Below are 19,307 nucleotides of genomic sequence, written 5' to 3' on the forward strand. Positions count from 1 at the left end.
AATGATTTACATATGTTCAGCTACAATATGTACTGTTATATTGTTCACATTTGTGCACAGCTGTTCCAAAAGGGTGTTTCTTATGTTTATTCTAAATAAGTGACTGTAGAGTATTTTTCTTTTGCACAATGTTGTAGAATTACAAACAGCCTACACAGTAAAAATGGGAAACATACGTATTCAGTGTCTTGTACTCACTTACTTCCCTAACTACAGGAATGTTTAACTTTACTGTAGATTTTATTGTAAATGGCTGTACAAAAAGTGAGCATTTTAATGTTAATAGTGATGTGAGAAAAGCACCAAAGCGATGGAGAAAAACTGTAAGAACACTGTTGCCTCGGTTAATGAATAAGCCCATCAGTGCTCTGTGTCTGCATTGTCATCAGGTATTCTCAAGTCTCAACAGCTTAATGGATAAGGCGCTTCTCTTCAAAGCTAGGATGTTTGGGTTTGAGTCCTTTCTGGTGTGACAGATAGTGCTGCGGAGCAGCAGGTGTACTAGGCTCAAAACCAGGAGATTCAAACTTTTCACTCTGCATTGAAAATCAGCAAAATTTCAGAATGTTTAATAACAGCATGAAATGGAGAATACATTTGTTGTTACATTTATTTGTGGAAATACAAAAAAGCAAAGACTGAGAAAAGCCAACCTGGGAAATGTGCAACATGCAAATGCAAAAGAGCATTTCTGTCAAAAATAAATGGACGCCGTCCACCCCAGGGTTGTGTTTGGGGTCTGCTTTATGCAGAATTATTGTCCCTTTGTTGTTTTAACAAATGCTTGTGTCCGAGTTGATTTCCTGATTAGAAGCAAAGAATAAACAAAGAAAATCTTTAAATATGTTGAAATGCGACACAAAAGCACACAATAGCAGATTACAGTTTAAATGAGCAATTTAAAGGAAAGAAAACCAGTGCAGCAAAATATCAGTTCACCAGATTTACAGTTCAATAGATAGAGTGTAAAAATCCCCCCAACAGAACAAAACAAACATAGTGTTCACAACACGCATACAATTCTCCCAAGAGCTGTGACTGCACCTGTGACAATAAGTGTCCAAAATCTCAGTTTACTGGTAACTATGACTAAGCATTTTAATTTTATATTGGGAGAAATGATTGAATGAGCAAAGAGAGTTTTCGGACACAGAAATAATATTTTGTGATCCACACTGTCTCCTCTGGTCAGCCAGATCCAATCACCTTCATACATGATCTAAAAATGCAACTGAAAAGACTCACATGCAAATCCAGCTAACACAGCTTCAATCCTCCCGCCTCAATCAGAGACAGTGTACCAGCCTACAGTCTGCTAAATTCACCTCTAACTAACTACACCCCTACCCTTCTTTCTTGTCTTTTCTTTTCTCAATTTGCATTTTCACACTTAGTATTTTTCAGCCTGTACTGACTACACAAGTGAGTGAGTCAGTTTCACAGATGCAGTAGTACAGTACAGAGGAGCTGTAAACAGTTACATGTTCGATGTGGCTACACAAACACAGCAGAAAACCTGCTGCTCAACAAAACACATATTTAAAAATATGAGATGATTTTAGGAGTGTATGAGCTCTGCTTCCCTGTGAAAGTGGAGTTGAGCAGTTGCAATAGGCAGAATAAAAGAATTGTCTATCTATCTATCTACCTATATATATATATATATATATATATATATATATATATGGTGCGTACCTCCAGGGACCTGGGTAGGATGGTGAGGCAGTGCTGGACGGCATGATGGACTGATGGAAAGAGACAGGAGCGGGGCAGGCTGTCTGGTATACAACCCTGAGTCTGGAGCTGGGATAAAACTTTCTCTGTAAACATGCAGAGAGAATTAGAAATCACAGAATTTACAGCGTAATTTGAAATATTTACTGATGTTAATCACATGGAAAATGCTTTTACACTCCCATGTCTCATTAGAAAGACACAACCTGCCGTGTGTGCACTGGCATACAAAAAAAAGCTCCTAAAGAAAAAAAAATGCGACAGCTACATGAAGTTCAAAATGAAAGAAAAAGAAGCTTGAAGCAAAGCTCCAGTTAGGAGGGGTTGTGAGAACCTGACCTGTGGAAACAGTAACAGCCAAACCCAAGAGAAACGGAGGGTGTGTGTGTGTGGGTGTGTGCGTGAATGAGTGTGTGAGAGAGAAATAGAAGATAAGTCACTCTGTGGGAGATACAGTAAGAGCGCATGAAACATGAGGCTGACCTGGGCAAGCTGCCAGAAAAACACCGACACCCTGGATGTCCAAGACTTCTACAACCTGGTGAAAACACACACAAACATAGGGATCTTGTGACCATATAAACATTACCAATATCATATAAAAGCACATGTATACATAGTGGGATGAATACGTTTCAATTCTTCTTATCCATTAGATAAGAATTATGCAAAAGCTCTGCGTCAACATGCACACGTGTGACGTTGTTAATCGCGTGGTTTGTTTTTATCTCACACGTGACCAGTACGCTGGTCTTTTCTTACATAACCATTTCTTGCTAATATCTTTAATCAGCAAAAAGATATCAGGCTGACAGCACTTTTTCCCTCCCGAGGCCTTGAGAATTAGTGAATACATCTGTTTGGTGATCCAGTTTCTAAAGCTGAATTTATTTTTAGTGATATTGACGTAAAACAACTGACTGAATATTTCTCTAAACTATATTTTCTGTCTTATCTGTGACAAAAAGTTGTAGGTAAAGAAAAGCTTTAGCTTAGTGAGAAAGAAAATGTCATTATTTTGTTCATTCAGCTTCAGTCTGTTGTAGTTTCCTTCATAATCTCCACATTTGCTGCTGACACAACACTGATCTGTTCCAACACACACACAAAAAAACCTGCAAAATACGTTTCACTTTACTTTCAAACATGAAGATAAATTTTAGGAACTTAGAACTATTGTCTCAGAAAAATATATCTGGACTCTGTTTGACCTGGAGTCTTGTAGATTTTAATTATCTTGTCATTATTTAGCATCTTACCCATTTACATTAGCATTAGCATTATTCGTAGCATGTTACTGGCTTCTATAGATTTTATTCAGTAAATTTTTTTTTCTGGGTGATAGTGGAAAGAGAAGTTTTCAGAGAACAAATAAAAAACCTACAATACTGCCCACTATGACAGTGCCTCAGAGAATAAGTTCCCTTTAGACTGTTTAGAGTAAATATAAATATATCAAACAAATAAATTATTTCTTCATAGAAATACATTGGCTGCATTCATCCTGCACTTCTCTCCTCACCTTGCAAAGTGCCATCATGGCCACAGAGTCCATGAAGGTAACAGAGCTGAGATCCAGAACCAAGCAGTAGGTGTGCATGTGTGTCTGCGCTGGGGGGGAAGAAACCGAAGAAGCAGCGATGTGAACTCCAGCTGAGTTTTCCTTCTGACCATGATTCACCGTCTCCAAGTTGCAAGAGGAAAGAAGTGAAGAGGAAAAGTTACAAGTGAAAAATTTACATTTCAGTGCTTCAAACATGCTTTTGAGATTTTTCTATTTCAACTAGAGGTGCACAAATACACACACAAGCACATTGCATAAAGCATGGGGCTGGCGATGAAACTCAGAGTTACACTCACTGGACATTTTCACCGATTCAGTTTCTGGAAACATTCCTCAGAGATTTTGGTCTCACGCTGATGTGCCAGCATCACACAGTTGCTGCATATTTGTCGGCTGCACATCCTTCATGTGAATCTCAAATTCCACCACATCCAAACGGTGCGCTATGGGATCTGGTGACCATGGATATCATCTGAATACAGTGAACTGTTGATACGAGGTAGGATGGAGCCAAGTTTTCATGTTATTTACACCAAATCCTGACCCTCCCATCTGAACGTTGCAGCAGAAATCAAAACTCATCAGATGAGGGTAAATTTTTCCAATTTTCTACTGTCCAGTTTTGCCAAATTGCAGCTTCAGTTTTTTGTCTTTAGCTGACAGGAGTGGTACTCAGTGTGGTCCTGTGGTGCTGCAGTTCGTTTGCTTCGACATTTGTGTTCAGAGATGCTCTTCATGGTTGTAATCTGTGATTATTTGATTTACTGTCACTTTTCTGTTACCATGTCTACCATGTCGAGTCCTTTTCCTTTGACCTCTGACATGAAAAGGGCATTTTTCCTTTAGAACTGCTGCTCACGGGATATTTTCTCTCTTTCATCCCATTCTTTGCAAACTGTAGAGATGGTCATGTGGGAAAATTGCAGTAGATCAGCAGTTTGTGAAATACTCAGTCCAGCCCGTCTTTTCTCATCCTACGTTCAAAGTCACCTAAATCACCTGTCTCTGAGCTACTGCTATGTGATTGGCTGATTAGAGTTTTATGTCTAAAAGACTTAATGTTTGGTAATCATTAGGTTGAAGATTCAAGATTAATAGTTACATATCAGGACAGAGCTCTAGGAGATCAATGTGTGTGTGCATATGTATGTGTGTGTGTGCGTGCATGTGTGTGTGTGTGTGTGTGTGTGTGTGTGTGTGTGTGTATTGGCACCTGTCTTATCTTTGTGAACACCAGTTCAGAGTTGGCAAAGTAAAGTGGACTTGAACATGTGAGTATCGTCACGCCTGGAATTTGCTTCGCCTGTTAAGAAAAACAGACATGCATTTAACAGTGGACAGGTGTAACAGGTTACTGTAGTGACACACGGGCAGTACTTGCAGCAAAATTCTGGTGCACTCACTTTAAGGGACATTAGAAAAACAGATGTGTGCAGTACAGTAGGGTAACACCTGTGCCATCTCCTTTGTTCATTAAAAAAAGATGCTACTAGATATTGATGAAGGTATTTGTATATGTTCTCTATTTTGCTGTTATATTTTCAGCAGATGTATGGACAGACTTAATATTCATTATTGTTACCATTAAATATCTATACACATAAAGACTTAAATTCTTCATTTTAAGGTCAAACAGTTTAAGTCTATATAGCTATAGAAAAAAAAGGCTGTTTCTTATTGCTCAAATAAAACATGACCCTGAGACTTAACTGCTAACTGCTAAGTTAAAGAGTAAGAAAATGGCTGTTTGTATTTAGACTTTAGAGACATGGGTTCTTTTTTCTCAGCTAATCTGGATCTTTTGTTGGGTAATCTGTGATTCATGTAGGGTCTTCTACAGGGAATTCCACTGTATACAGTACCACAACATCTATGATGTAAGATGAAGAACATACACAGAGGGCAGATGTGCAGCAGCCACCAGAGTAACAGACTGAGGAGAGAATCGAGTGGAGGGAACAGAGAGTGAGAAGTTAACAGGAAGTCACTGATGCTCTGTGCCCAGACAGATTGCCTTGGGTTGCAGTTTGGTATTTTGATGTGTGACAGATGGTCGGTTTCAGCCTGGGGTGTATTTTTAGTAGGTTTTGGCTCTGTGACAGTTTCACTTAATAAAACCTGACCTGAGGAAGAAAACATGGTTTGTTATTGGGTGTCATGTATGCTTTTTCTCTCGGTGGGGGGTTTAGTACTTTATATCATCAACATAAACAACGGAGATTCGTTTTGATGAGGGCAAAGGGATTTAATAGCTGTGATGCATGCATACACAGCTACTGAAATATTCCAGCTTAAATATATCTACGTATTTCCCAAAGGCTTTTCCATTATGTCAAAAAAATCTACAAAAAGTCTTTCACGCTGATGTTGATGTGTTTATGCTAATTTGCACACCAGCCTCTGTCTGAAAGATTGATGTGCAGATACAAAACAAGCTGTGGAGAATTCATAATTGACTGGCTTTCATACTGATACCACTTTACATACGCTAGCTCACAGACTGCAGCCAGCCAGGATCATCGGGAGTCATGTAATGTCAGCGTGATTCATCTCTGCCAATCAATAAATCGTTGTAGCTCTTCACATTTTAATAGCCCATGACCCAATTACGAACGACTGGATTATTAACCCTCGTCCTACAGACATATTTTACACATCTGGACACAAGGAATACTTCGCCTTAAGGAGCAAATATAAAGGGTGTGTAAAACTGAAGCTGATCAGAAAGAAGCTTAAATCACAGAGAGATGCTGAAGGAGGAGAAACCCCAAATAAAAGTGTAACAAGAAGTCTGAAGAGAGTTTAAATTCAGTCAGTTCTGCAGCTGTGTAGTGAAACCTCATTTATACTCTGACCTTATAAGAATTTCAAAGAATCTCTTCTTTAGATCAACGACCGTCATGTTCTCAACGTTTATAGTCGCTTGGAAAAGATTTCAAAGTTAAAACTGTAACAAAACAGAACAGGGACTGCACTGGGGTTGTGTTTTAATGATTTTCTGATTATTTCTTTTCTTTGATGTTGTGAGATGGATTTATATTTTTCTGAAGTTTACCTCAAGGTAGAGCTCCACATCTCTGTAACAGTCTGTACCAGGAATGTGACCCAAAACAACGGTGGTGGAGCTGGAAGATGAGGACAAGATGAAAAGTGTGAGAGAGACAGAGGGGAATACTGATGAGTGCACAAGTCGTCCTGAGTCCTGAGGGGGGAGAGAAACAGACAGTGGAACCATTTAAACCATATAAAAGTATGTGAAGCAATGACTTTGTGAAAACATAATAAATGTTGGCAGGGACTTTTGGATTTTCACTCCAAAATAAATACAGTGATCTTTTTTTTCTTTTGGTCCAAAATGCTCCATGTAAGGTTTGTAAAATCACATTCACTGACTGTTGTGTCCTGTAAAGGAGTGTGACCAGAGAGAAGACGACAGCCACAGCCAGACCCAGATCCAGGTTAAAAATGAAGGTGGAAGTCAGTGACACTATCCACACGAGCTAAAGGAACGCAGGGAGAAGAGAGGGAAAATTCCTGGATCAGTCCCGGAATGGTGTTTGTAGCTGTTTCTGTGCTATGATTAATGATGTGTGTGCGCCAAGCCCACCAGGTCTAATCTGTCAGATTTCCAGAGCAGACGCACATCTCTGAACTGAGCCAGTATGCCCTGAAGGTTCACCACGATAATCACTGCCAGCACTGCCTGGTACACACAGCAAACCATTACCCAACATTGGCTCAGACACGTGAATCACCCTGGCGATCGTTTCCATGCTTTAGGGAAAGTAAAGGTGTCTTAGCGCTACGAGACATTGACTCACCTCATTTCATGTCCTGTAATCACGTGTAAACTTGCCAGAAAGAAGTTCTTACTTATCATCAAAATAATACTAAAAACTTTAAATATTCCATTTCTCTGTTGCTGTCTGGAAAACGTGACTGCCATGGGTGAGAGTCTGGTGATTTGAACTCTAGCTGTAAGAGCTTGTATAATAAACATTAATAATACCTGTTATGTTAGATTCGCTTTACCTTTGGCAGCTGCTCAAAGAGATAACCAATCTCCAACAAGACTGTCAGAATCAACAGAGCTGACACCAGACCAGCCATCTAAAAATATGAACAAAAAGAACACCGCAAGCAAAGAAGAAAATGACTTACAGCACATTATGAGACTCATAACGTTTTAGTAGGTGCTATTTTAGCCTGATTAAAAATGTGTTTAGCTGAAGGGAGCTGGACTTCTGAAAAAGATAATTGACCTGTGTTTTGACACCGATGCTTTCCTGGACCATGCTGCGAGAAAAGGAGCAGCTGACAGCAAAGCACTGAAACATCGCTCCAATGGTGTTACACAGACCCAGCGCCAGCAGGTCCTGAGGCAGGGACATACAGCTGAGTCCACATCTTTAAATGGCTAAATGACTAGCTACATCACATTTATCACTTATATTTGATTTCTACATGTTCTGTATCTACAGTACATCACCCTACTCTTCATTTTTGCCCTGCCCTGGGTTGCACGGCCAGAAAACTCTGACTTACTCTCAGTCGTCTCTACAGCAGATTTAACAATGAGGCTAAAAAAGGAAGTAGTTGCAGTGAATTGTTCAAAGAAGATTCATCCAGGAAAGTCAGACAAACTTCAAAAAAAGAGTTTGAAGGGAATCAAAGCTGAGGTTCAGCAAGTGTGCCTACATTTGCAGAAATCTGGGGACACCACTTTAATTTCCAGAAGGCACTGGAAGTGCAGTTTCATTAAAACACCTTTAATTAACTTTACTTCTCTCAGTTTCTCTGCACGATATTGAAACAAATAACAGAGTATGTATTTTCTGATCTGAGTTAAACTGTTATTGGGGTGAATGTACCTGACTCGGGTCCACACAGTAGCCATGTTTGTTGGCAAACATTGAGCCCATGGCTGAGAGGAAACTGAAGCCAATCAAAGCCAAGGACAGAGCTGGAATGAAAAGCTCTCTGGACTGAGACAAGGAGGGAAGAGCTGGGGGAGACAGGCTGGAGAGGAGCAGGAGGAGGAGGAGAGGTTCTTTGACTCAGTGACTAAGATATTATTAAAAGGAAAGAAATTATAATATTCAGTATTATAAAGAATTATGACTACCTTGTGAATTATTCATCATAACACAGCATTTTCTTAAAGCTATCAGGTGTGACAAAGCTAGCAGCACATTTGCAACATGACAACAAAAGCATGAAGAACTGATACTTTTCTTCTCATAGAAATATTTGTGAGCTACAGTTTAGATGTTAGTGTCATTTTCTTTGCATGATATTAACACTTTAAAGCTAATAGGTAAATAAAAGCAGCATAATGTCTTTTTCTGCCATAAATCTACTTGACTCACTTTGAGTTAGAGAGAATTACATTTTTCTGGAGTCACATTAAACTGATTCATTTCAGACCATTTTTCTAAAAGGATTTTTCAGAGTCTTTTTGTTGCTTTTGTGTTGGAGGGAATATTACATTTGACAGTTAGAAGTTAGCATTTCCAGCTTGACAATCATTGACAATCGTGACTATTTGATTTTTTTTTTTTTTAAAAGAAGAAGAAAAGAAGAAAAAAGAAAAAGCAAATCTAAATGACTAAAGCAAACAAACAATAACCCAGTTCTACTGACCCACTGGGTATGTGTCCCACCACCTGGACTCTGTGCTGTCCAGCCAGATCCATCTGTACTGACAGGAGGGTGCTGAGAACAATCTATGAGAGAAAAGCAGTGGAAGTGACATTTTCTGCACTGAATGTTCACTTTGGAAAAGAAGAATATAAAGTAATCTGCATCCTAATATCACATAAATCGGCCAGTTCAAGTACACACTGACATAAACAGATAACTGATAAAACTAGCCTTTGTCTTAAAGCTTTTTCCCCCATGATATACTACAAAACCTACAATTGTATATAACTGAAAACATGAAGCATAAAAAACGTCGGGAGTTCTTTTGCACGCAGTACGTTTTTTACCTCTCTCGCTCTCTTTTTTTGTTATAAAATTAAATAGCTGTGTAATTACATAGCTGTAACTACATTAAAAAATGTTACAGTAATCCTTAATTGAAATCTTTAAATTACTTGAAGAACTGAGAAGCAGTACAAACAAACAAATTCAATTCTTATCAACACATCAGACAAGAGAATGATGATTAACCAGTGTCCAGGTGCACATATTTGCTGTATGTGGAGAATCGTGGCTTTGGAGATTAAAAACAGATTATTATATAATTATGAGTCATTCATCAGTTCATCACCGTGGCATCTGTCCATCTGGGTGCATCTTATGGACATGAGTCTACTGTTTATGTGTTTGTGTGTGTGCGTGTGTGTGCGTGTGTGTCTGTGTGTGTTTCACCAGTATAAGCTCCCATGGTATGGCGACAGGCAGTTTGTTCTTAAACCGCTCATTCAGCAGTTTGCCTCCGATGAGCATCAGCAAAGAAACCAAAGAGACTAACAGAGTTCCTGTTACAGCATTGGTCACTCCATACAGAACATCTATGAAAGTCTGCAAGACACACACACAAAACTTCCAGCTGCACTTTCAAATTATAGGACCTGCTTTAATAACGCAGCAGGAAACTGCATTTGCTCTTACGGCCACCTGAGGTAGCTCCAGAAGAATATACTCACATGTCCAAATGCCCAACTAAATGGTTTTCACATTTTCAGATTCATGTGCTCTAGTGCACATCAAACCTTACAGTTCAGTGGCTCTGGAGGAAATCAACCACCTGCAAAGTGCTGATAAAACACCCTGACACTTAAGAAGTGCAATACTGTCAGTGTAGAGGTGACACGATGTGTCTTTGAAGGAGTTTAATTTGCACCACGTAGTGCCAAAGAAAAAGAAAGTAATTTACAGCCACGGCCCATGCAGTTAGGAGGTATCATTAGATTATTTCTTTATTCCTGATAAAAAAAAAAGTTCACAGAGAGGTTTTTTTACATGAAGTCTAGAAAAAAGGATGATGCTCTCCTTTGTTTCTTGTTTCTGGACTTACTTATTTCAGCTCAAAGGTGGCGTGCCTGAATGTGTGCATGATAGTGCAGCTGTTTCAACTGACCCTAGGTGAAGCCAGCAGTCCAGTATGTTTCTGTACTGGTGCTCCTGTCATTAGCGGCAGCTGTACGATGATCATGTGCAGGGCGGCTGCTGTGGTGTAGGCTCTGATTACAGGATCCGACAGCCAGCGGCACACAACACCTCCCCGCAGCAGGTACAAAAGGAGCTAAAGACACACAAACGCAGACACAAGAAGGTTTAGTATTTCCATTTTGACTGAGTGCCACTCTAGTCTTAATTAATTAAAAATAAATGAATGGTAGTTTACAAAATATCAGAATCACAATTCTGGATGTGTGTGTGTGTGTGTGTGTGTGTGTGTGTGTGTGTGTGTGTGTGTGTGTGTGTGTGTGTGTGTGTGTGTGTGTGTGTGTGTGCGCGTACTTGTATTAGGCCACAAAGGAAGGTGACTTGCACCGTTACGTTTACTTTGGCTGCTTCAACAGCTGCTTCATCACCGTCGCTAAGCAACTCCACATTAGCTGTCACAGTCCCAATCATGATGGACAGGACAGCAAAGGTACCTGTCACACCCACACACACACACACACACACACACACACACACACACACACACACACACACACACACACACACACAGAGCAGCAGAACTAGTTTACTCTTTCCTGAAGTATCTTTAGTTACTGAATTAGGCTTTATTTAGTAAAATGATTGAATAAGAAAAATACTTTTTAAACGATTAAATTTTTTTTTTTGCAACAGAAAAAATTCCTAATAGATTTTCAGAGGTGCTCATGGAAACGTCACTGTATGGAATGACTGTAGGAAAATCCAGAAAAGCGTCAAATGTAAGAATCACCGATGGAGAGGTGTCTGGAAGTGCCAAAGATGAAGTAGACGATCAGAGGATAAAGAGAAGCGTACAGACCAAATGCTGGAGGAATTCCTGCCAACATGGCATTGGCCATACCTGGAAAAGAATAAAGGAGGCGGCTGTGCAAATCAGTGTTGAATAAATCTGTGGATAATATAGGTGCCAATTTTCACATTTACACTCATTCTAAACCCTTCAGCAAATTTGAATGAAACTGGGTTCATATGAAGTCTGATATGAACTTGAAATTATAAATCTTAGCTCAATTTGACACTTTGTCTGTAATGCTGCAAAGCAAAGTTATATGTTTTTAAATTATTTCCTTTCACAATGTGCTGTGACCTCTAGAATTGGCAGTTGCAGTTTCCATTTTGAAATAATTAAAACGTGTGGCCAGGCTTACATATTTATCCAATGAAAGCAATGTTTCTCTGCATCACAACCTCCCACCTACACACTACACCTTAACCTTACAGGCTGTAAAATGCAGAAACTTAAATATGATTGTGAATTAGTTATTTTAGATGTTATATTTGGATTCAGCATATTAAAATGCACAAGAAAGAAACAGCTCACTTAAGTGCTTAAATTAAGGTTAGGGCCACAAAGTTGCCACAAAGATCTACGTGAAAGTTTGATGGATTTAATAATTTATTGTTGGTTAAAGATTATTATAGTTCTTTAGTCTTTATCAATCAAAGTCATATTGTAAATCTTAATGCGATAAGGGAGGGGAATGAAGCCTTTATAGATTTGTGAGTGAAGGTATTGTGGCAGACTGTAGTTCAGACTCTTTTGTGACTTTTATGATACTCTTATCTGTTGCTGTAGCCTAACCCTGGGGTAGATGCATGATCCCAACGCTGATGCCAGACACCAGATCTCCGACGGCGTTGTGTCCAACGGAGTAATGAGGGAGCCATGACAGGACGGGAATAACCTCCAGCACGAAGCTTTTTATCCTGGAACCAGAACACCTGGAGGAAAACACGCACAAGCTATCAGCTATAGAGCCTCAGATAAACACAGCTGGGTCAAACGCAGTAAGGCCAAAAAATGTTATCCTTTGACTCACCGACATTGTGACTTTACCCTCTCCGAAAGTGACAGACACTTCTTTTCTAGCCTCTGCCCGAGGAGATCCAGCTGTGCTTCGTCCAGGGCGTGTGCGAGAACAAGCTGCCTGGAGCGTGGCCGGTCATTTTGCTCAACGCTGTCCATCTGAAATAACTGTGGAAGATTACTGAGAGCACAGTGAAGTTTCATTCTGCCTGCGTTTGAACACTGTGTGTTTGTTTAATGTGCCTCGCTGACCTGTTTTCATGTGTGCTAAATCTGTGAATAAAGTCACATGACAAAAGCGAAAAGAAGTGCTTCTTCAGGAAAACTTAAACAAATTAAAGCAGTGAATGAAAAAAGACTTACTTAATCTCTATCAGCAAGAAGCCGCATTATTACAAAGAGATCACTTGGGTGACAGTGAGAGTGCATGTATTAGGGTAACGCACACACACACAAGCTTTCACACACTTTCACACGCTTTTACACGTGAGTCACGGAAAGTGGAAAAGAGCCTTGAACTCTGGACATTACAGTTAGTTTACAGCCCCTTTCTCCTCCCATTCACCAGCTCATTCAGTACCTCTGAATGCCTCTATTATTCCAGCTCAGCTTCCACAGACTCACGTGTGTGTGTGTGTGTGTGTTTGTGTGTGTGTGTGTGAGAGAGAGAGGGAGAGAGAGAGAACAGGGTGAGAAAGGTAGGCAGGGATAAGGTTATAGAGTAAATGAGAATCTACAGGAGGTCTATCTGTATGAAACAGAAGCCATTAAAACAGAGAAAGCTGATAAAACAGAGCAACTAGAATGATAGTAAAGTTGTTTTTATTTCATAAATATACACACACATAACGCATAACACAATACACACAACAGGAACGTAAGTAAATTGCTGTGGAGCTGAAAACCAGAGGAATGAACTCACACCCTTAGAAACTATTTTTTAAATAAATTTCAAAACATCAAACAAATAAAATCCAGCTCTCGAAAAGCAATGAACACAGAATGAATAGAATAACATGCAGTCTTATTGTCTTATCCTATTGTGCCAAAAAAAAAAAAAAAATCCCTCACCCATCACTCTTACTTTGAAAATAAAATATCACATTTTACTAATACAATAATATACTCAAGAAAGGCAGATTTGAACTATCAGTAGGAACACGCAGCTCTGCGTCTTCAGTAGTGTATCTGTTTCAAAAGCAATAAGAGGTTTTTGACACGCTCGGCACGCCAGCGAGGAGACTGGTGCAGCGGCAGCTCGAAGAAGGAGAAAGTGAAGCTCCGAGAGAAACTGAGGTCAGTGACGGGGTGAAGCGGTGGGAGACGGGGGGCACGAGGAAGCCGACACTGAGGCAACACCCTCCGCCTCAGCTGCAAATCTTTAGCTGCTCCACCTGTGCAAAAAGATGTTCTGGTTAGGGCAGGGACAGTATTAAAACACAGACAGTTAAAGGACAATATTAAACATAGAATATTACATATTTTATATCACAATAATATCAACAGGAGATACATGTTAAATGAGTCAGATTAACTGATAACTGATGCCTCTGTTCCTCTTCTTACAATGTAACTCAAAGCTAGGCTAACATGATTTTTAGCTGCATTCACTCTATTTATGTGCTTTGTATAATGTAACATGACAAAGTATTTTTATAAGACACACAATGTAGCACTAAAGTTATCATAGTTAATAACAAGGAAACATAATACTTAATAATAATTAATGGGTTACATGTGATAACACTGGGTGTGTTCCATTTAGCATTAATAATTAATTTTGAAAAACATCCATCCATCCTCATCCGCTTTGTCCGGGGCCGGGTCGCGGGGGCAGCAGCCTAAGCAAAGAGGCCCAGACCTCCCTCTCCCCAGCCACCTCCTCCAGCTTATCCGGGGGAATACCAAGGCGTTCCCAGGCCAGCCGAGAGATATAATCTCTCCAGCGTGTCCTGGGTCTGCCCCGGGGCCTCCTCCCGGTGGGACATGCCTGGAACACCTCACCCAGGAGGCGCCCAGGGGGCATCCTTGTCAGATGCCCGAACCACCTCAGCTGGCTCCTTTCGATGTGGAGCAGCAGCTGCTCTACTCTGAGCCCCTCCCGGATGGCCGAACTTCTCACCCTATCTCTAAGGGAGAGGCCAGCCACCCTTCGGAGGAAGCTCATTTCTGCCGCTTGTATCCGCGATCTCGTTCTTTCGGTCACTACCCACAGCTCGTGGCCATAGGTGAGGGTAGGGACGTAGACCGACCGGTAAATTGAGAGCTTCGCTTTTACACTCAGCTCCCTCTTCACCACGACGGACCGGTGCAGCGTCCGCATTACTGCAGCTGCAGCCCCAATCCGTCTGTCGATCTCCGGCTCCCTTCTCCCATCACTCGCGAACAAGACCCCGAGATACTTGAACTCCTCCACTTGGGGCAGGAACTCATCCCGGACCCGGAGTGGGCACTCCACCCTTTTCCGGCTGAGAACCATGGCCTCAGATTTGGAGGTGCTGATCCTCATTCCCGCTGCTTCACACTCGGCTGCGAACCGTTCCAGTGCGAGCTGGAGGCCCTCACCCGATGAAGCCAACAGAACCACATCATCCGCAAAAATCAGAGATGAGATTCTGAGGCCACCAAAGCGAAAGCCCTCTGCCACTTGGCTGCGCCTAGAAATCCTGTCCATAAAAATTATGAACAGAACCGGTGACAAAGGGCAGCCCTGGCGGAGCCCATCACCCACCGGGAACGAGTCCGACTTATTGCCGGCAATGCGAACCAAGCTCTTGCAATGGTTGTATAGGGATCGAATGGCCCGTAGCAATGGGCCAGACACCCCATATTCCCGCAACACCTCCCACAGGACACCCCGAGGGACACGGTCGAATGCCTTCTCCAAGTCCACAAAACACATGTAGACTGGTTGGGCAAATTCCCATGCACCCTCAAGTATCCTGGAGAGGATAAAGAGCTGGTCCAGTGTTCCGCGACCAGGACGGAAACCGCATTGTTCCTCCTGTATCCGAGGTTCAACTAACGGACGAACTCTCCTTTCCAGCACCCTGGCATAGACTTTCCCAGGGAGGCTGAGGAGTGTGATCCCCCTGTAGTTGGAACACACCCTCCGGTCCCCTTTCTTAAAGATGGGGACCACCACCCCGGTCTGCCAGTCCACAGGTACTGCCCCTGATCTCCACGCAACATTGCAGAGGCGTGTCAACCAGGACAGCCCTACAACGTCCAGAGCCTTCAGGAACTCGGGGCGGACCTCATCAACACCAGGGGCTCTGCCACCAAGGAGTTGTTTAACTGCCTCAGTGACCTCGCCCCCGGAAATTGGCGGGTCATGAAAAACATTTTTTAAAATAATCTGTCTGCTGCCAACTTTTTCTTTGTATCGTAAAGCATAATTACAGTATATTAAAGTGTGTGAGTGATCTTATTTGAATTCTTTTTAAATTTTACAGGCTCCGTTAAATTAACTATCAGCTATTAGGTATCAATCACTACCAAGTGTTCCTGCAGGGACGTTATGTGTGTAGCTGGACTCATTAGACTTTAAGTAATATTGTCATCTGGTTTTGTTTGGTAATGGCTGTCCCTTTTTGTAGTCATACCTGCGCTGTTTTGCGTGACTGCCACAGGTGGAGATGGAATTTGAGAGTTAAAACTTGAGCCTGAACTGTCTTTGTCTTCTTCTTGTCTCCTGCCATGATATGGGGTAGCTGACGGTATTTGCTCGGGAACAGGAGAGGCTGGGGGTGGAGGTGGAGAGGGTCGTGGAGTAAGTATTTTGGGAATTGAGTCAAAGCAGGACTCAGATAGAGCCAGCCTTCCCCAAGGAGTCATGGTGGCGTCTGAGAGGAGGATGGAGGAGGGTCCTGGATGAGGGTGAGTGTCAGAGGAGAAAGAAGTCTTCTGCTGTCTGTTACGCTTTCTGCGACTGGACTGGTGGGGGTGCCAGAGACCTGGAGAGGAGGGGGTTGGCTTGGCTGTAAACAAAAGCAGTGGAGATGGTAAGAGAAACTTTTGCTTTGTCAATAAACTGTAATTGGAACTGATGCACTAACAAGAACTGATTTGATTTCCCTAATATAATTTTTCCATAACTTTCATTTTTTGATGAAGTCTATCCCCATGTTTATCGCTGACGTCGCCTTGATTTGTTGGAAAAAAGTATGGAAAGTCTAATCTTGAAAACGTATTTCTTAAATGCTGAAATCCTCATTGTCCAATACTGCGAGCATCATGACATAAAAATGGAAAGTGCTAACTAAAAAAGGTGAGCAAGTGAACATTTTCACAGTGCAGGTTAAAGAGTCCCAGTAGCAAAATCCTCATTCTATCAATCAATCTCTTTTTCTATAGCACATTGAAAAGGACAGTGTTCAACAAAGTGCATTTGTTGACCAGTGTCAGAATATTGTCATGTGGTGAGATAAAGACATGTCTATAAAGAGGTGACACAATTTGAGTTGGATTTATGCTACATGAAAACTTCTGCTTGTATGATTTCATAACTTGTATCATTTTGTTTGTGGAGACCTTGCACTGTCAAAAGGGCAACTCTGCCACAGAAATAACCACATTGCACAAAATAAAACACTCATTAATTATAATAGCTGTGAGTTAGATCACTTTATCTAACTCTTCAGTAATATAGTCCTTGAATCTCATCGATTACCTGTTGATTTAGTCCCAGATGAACCAATGAAAGGCAGGCGGTCAGGTAACATTACCAGTCCAGGAGCCTGAGAGCAAATATACATTTTCTTTAATCTTTGTAGCTGTAGCAATCACACTAAGTCTATCTGAAAGGCAGTCCACTTTTAGAGAAAGAAACAGTTGCTGGATGGAATTCCCTTCATACCATACTTTTGAATTTGGGTTAAGACAAAAGATAAACATTGTTAAGACTAATAGACATGTTGACACCAAAGCAAAGCTCTCCTCCCAGCCCTCATTTCTTTATATTTGTAAGTGAATTAAGAAGGATTTGCAGTGATTTGCTGAAATGTGCAAACATAAATGTAAATACACACTACAAGGCAAAAACAGTTTGTACAATTCGAATAAGGATGAAAGTCAATATTTTGTAAGACCACCTTTATTCTTCAGTACAGTCACTCTTAGGCTTTATTCTAATTTATTTAAGCAGTCTCCAGGTACACGTGGCCAGGCTTTTTTGAAGGACATTCAAAGCTCTTCTTTGGACGTTGGCTGCTTTTTGTTCCGTTCTCTGTCAAGATGATCCCACACTGCTTCAGTAATGTTGAAGTCTAACATGATGGAAGCTCTACCAGGTTTTACAGATGGCTGTAGAGACTCACTGTTGTTCATGTTAAAGATGATTTGAACCAAAACTTTAAAATTGAGATTCATTCCTAAGGCCTGTTGTGACTGATTTTAAGTCCAATTCTTGTGTAATTTGACATATATCAGCCTTTTCTCCCTGTTTCCCTTCTTATGAATGGCTTCTTGACAGCCACCCTTCACTGAGACCCTGCACTGGCCCTTCAGTGAACAGTGGATCAACTGAAGGGCATACTGTTTTTCTGTTGAAGCCCCCCCACCGGATCACAAAAACAGTTTTCCTCAAGATGCTTAAAGAGCCCAGAGTATTTGAGAGAAAAGCCCAAGAATCAAATGACTCCCTAAAAGCAAGCACTTTGTAACTGTGAGAAGGAAAAACAGGCAAAGTTTAACGACATCTTGCAGTGATATATAAATAGGTGGGAAATAAAGGGAAGTGAGAAAAGAAGAAATGGTCAGTGCATCACATGAAGTGCTGTGCAAGTCCTGTAGCAATCTGAGCCTATAGGATCATAATTCAGGAGTGGTTCAGGGTCACCTGCCCTAACTATAAGCTCTTTTTTAGCTTATAGTTAGGGCAGGTGAGCTGTATATAAGCTGTAGTGTCTGGTTTAAGATTAAGGCAGACAGTTTAATTTATATCCAACACACACACACACACACACACACACACACACACACACACACACAAACGTGTTATCTTTGACTAAAGAAATGTGAAAAATGATGTGCTTCTGTCACAGGCTGCTAGTAACAAAGTGCCTAAAGACAGAACAAATTTACAAGAATGGGTTGGCTGGCTTGGAAGGAAAAAATATAAAGTAATCATTACTTTTGCGTGGTACTGTACACTATAATGTTTATAGATAATATTTGAGTATTACCCATTAAAGTTGAGGAACAAAAAGGGAAAACAAATAAACAAACAAAACATCACAACAATACAAACAACAATAAGTAATGGATCAACATCAGAAACAGTGATGAAAAGCCAGGAGAGAGAGAGAGTGTACCTCTCTGATAGATGTAAAATGCTCCTCCTTCTGCAGATGCTGACACAGGGTCAGTGGGTCAGAAGACTCAGGGGCAATTTCCCAGCTCACACTTCCCCACACCAGTCTGTGAAGATCTCTGAAACTGGATTTTTATCAATTATTTCCACTCTCCTGCTTGAAAACCACAGGCGAAATTCTAGACAAACAAAAAGGTTTTCATAAAGTGTAAAATTTCTTAAAAGTTTAATAGTTGTTTTTTTTTTTTTACCCCTGTATTATCCTACAATCCTGCCTCTCTCGCTCCTCAAACAACAAAAACCAGCAGCAAGAAGCCCCCCACCACCTTCACCATGCAAGCACTCATGCGCTCACTCACCCTAGCCCCTCATCTTTTCTTCCTTCCTAACTGACAGTTGTGGTCACAAAGAGAGCTATGGGAAATGGTGCAAGAAGCTGTCTTCCCCGTTCTTTCAGGTCCCTCTTCTTCAACACCCTCCCTCTCTTTTACTCACCGTTTCCTCCTTCCTCTCTCTTCCTTCTTCTTTCATTGTGAGTGGCAGGCAGTGAGATGGGAGGTCAGCAGAAAGCAATATGAGACAAGACTGAAATATTAAAATATTCATGGACACCTGCAGTCGGCCCCTCCATGTGCCCCAACCTGCACACAGCCGTCCAAGTGCGTACACATCCAGATATGTGCACACACTGGAATCTAATTTAGCTAATGTCA

The 19,307-nt window shown here is 41.1% G+C and overlaps 2 protein-coding genes across 8 annotated transcripts; both read right to left on the bottom strand.

Moving 5' to 3' along the window:
- Window positions 1-553: 553 nt before the first annotated feature.
- slc26a6.1 (solute carrier family 26 member 6, tandem duplicate 1) lies at window positions 554-12,770 on the bottom strand. 6 transcript variants are annotated; one of them, XM_086277307.1, is made up of 19 exons: window positions 12,645-12,770; window positions 12,295-12,440; window positions 12,057-12,196; window positions 11,205-11,315; window positions 10,769-10,908; window positions 10,386-10,550; window positions 9,674-9,826; window positions 8,942-9,024; window positions 8,170-8,317; window positions 7,561-7,674; window positions 7,331-7,408; window positions 6,906-7,001; window positions 6,682-6,798; window positions 6,354-6,500; window positions 4,512-4,601; window positions 3,257-3,418; window positions 2,218-2,272; window positions 1,696-1,820; window positions 554-803 (listed from the first exon to the last, which is right to left on the bottom strand). In XM_086277307.1, exons 2-19 carry the CDS (start codon window positions 12,438-12,440, stop codon window positions 774-776), a joined length of 2,100 nt encoding a protein of 699 aa, XP_086133433.1. In that variant the 5' UTR covers window positions 12,645-12,770; the 3' UTR covers window positions 554-773. The 6 variants fall into 6 exon arrangements, 5 of the variants coding, with proteins under 5 accessions (XP_086133433.1, XP_086133434.1, XP_086133435.1 ...); XM_086277308.1 differs by having other exon boundaries at window positions 12,295-12,449; window positions 12,645-12,741; XM_086277309.1 differs by lacking the exon at window positions 12,645-12,770 and having other exon boundaries at window positions 6,354-6,423; window positions 6,692-6,798; window positions 12,295-12,500.
- A 254-nt stretch (window positions 12,771-13,024) lies between these two features.
- LOC147305147 (uncharacterized) lies at window positions 13,025-18,969 on the bottom strand. Of its 2 annotated transcripts, XM_086277314.1 has the most exons (4): window positions 18,596-18,969; window positions 16,954-17,020; window positions 15,887-16,261; window positions 13,025-13,675 (listed from the first exon to the last, which is right to left on the bottom strand). In XM_086277314.1, the coding sequence occupies exons 2-4, from the start codon at window positions 17,003-17,005 to the stop codon at window positions 13,458-13,460; spliced, it is 645 nt and encodes a 214-aa protein (XP_086133440.1). In that variant the 5' UTR covers window positions 17,006-17,020; window positions 18,596-18,969; the 3' UTR covers window positions 13,025-13,457. The 2 variants fall into 2 exon arrangements, with proteins under 2 accessions (XP_086133440.1, XP_086133439.1); XM_086277313.1 differs by lacking the exon at window positions 18,596-18,969 and having other exon boundaries at window positions 16,954-17,048.
- Window positions 18,970-19,307: the final 338 nt, after the last annotated feature.

The sequence above is a fragment of the Aulonocara sp. 'chitande type north' Nkhata Bay genome, linkage group LG20 (assembly GCF_057382095.1).
Source record: "Aulonocara sp. 'chitande type north' Nkhata Bay isolate Kocher_YH1m ecotype deep benthic linkage group LG20, A_spYH_male_GT1.1, whole genome shotgun sequence".
Lineage (NCBI taxonomy): Eukaryota > Metazoa > Chordata > Actinopteri > Cichliformes > Cichlidae > Aulonocara > Aulonocara sp. 'chitande type north' Nkhata Bay.

Excerpts from the sequence above, each read along its gene's own strand:
- slc26a6.1 (XM_086277306.1), bottom strand. The coding sequence starts at position 12,485 with ATGAAACTTCACTGTGCTCTCAGTAATCTTCCACAGTTATTTCAGATG. Across the intron at positions 12,197-12,294 it reads AGGGTAAAGTCACAATGTCG|GTGTTCTGGTTCCAGGATAA; the intron begins GTGAGTCAAAGG and ends GTTTTCCTCCAG. Across the intron at positions 7,002-7,330 it reads TCTTTGAGCAGCTGCCAAAG|GCAGTGCTGGCAGTGATTAT; the intron begins GTAAAGCGAATC and ends TGTGTGTACCAG.
- LOC147305147 (XM_086277313.1), bottom strand. The coding sequence starts at position 17,038 with ATGTATATTTGCTCTCAGGCTCCTGGACTGGTAATGTTACCTGACCGC. Across the intron at positions 16,262-16,953 it reads ATCTGGGACTAAATCAACAG|CCAAGCCAACCCCCTCCTCT; the intron begins GTAATCGATGAG and ends TTTTGTTTACAG. Across the intron at positions 13,676-15,886 it reads AGTCACGCAAAACAGCGCAG|GTGGAGCAGCTAAAGATTTG; the intron begins GTATGACTACAA and ends CTTTTTGCACAG.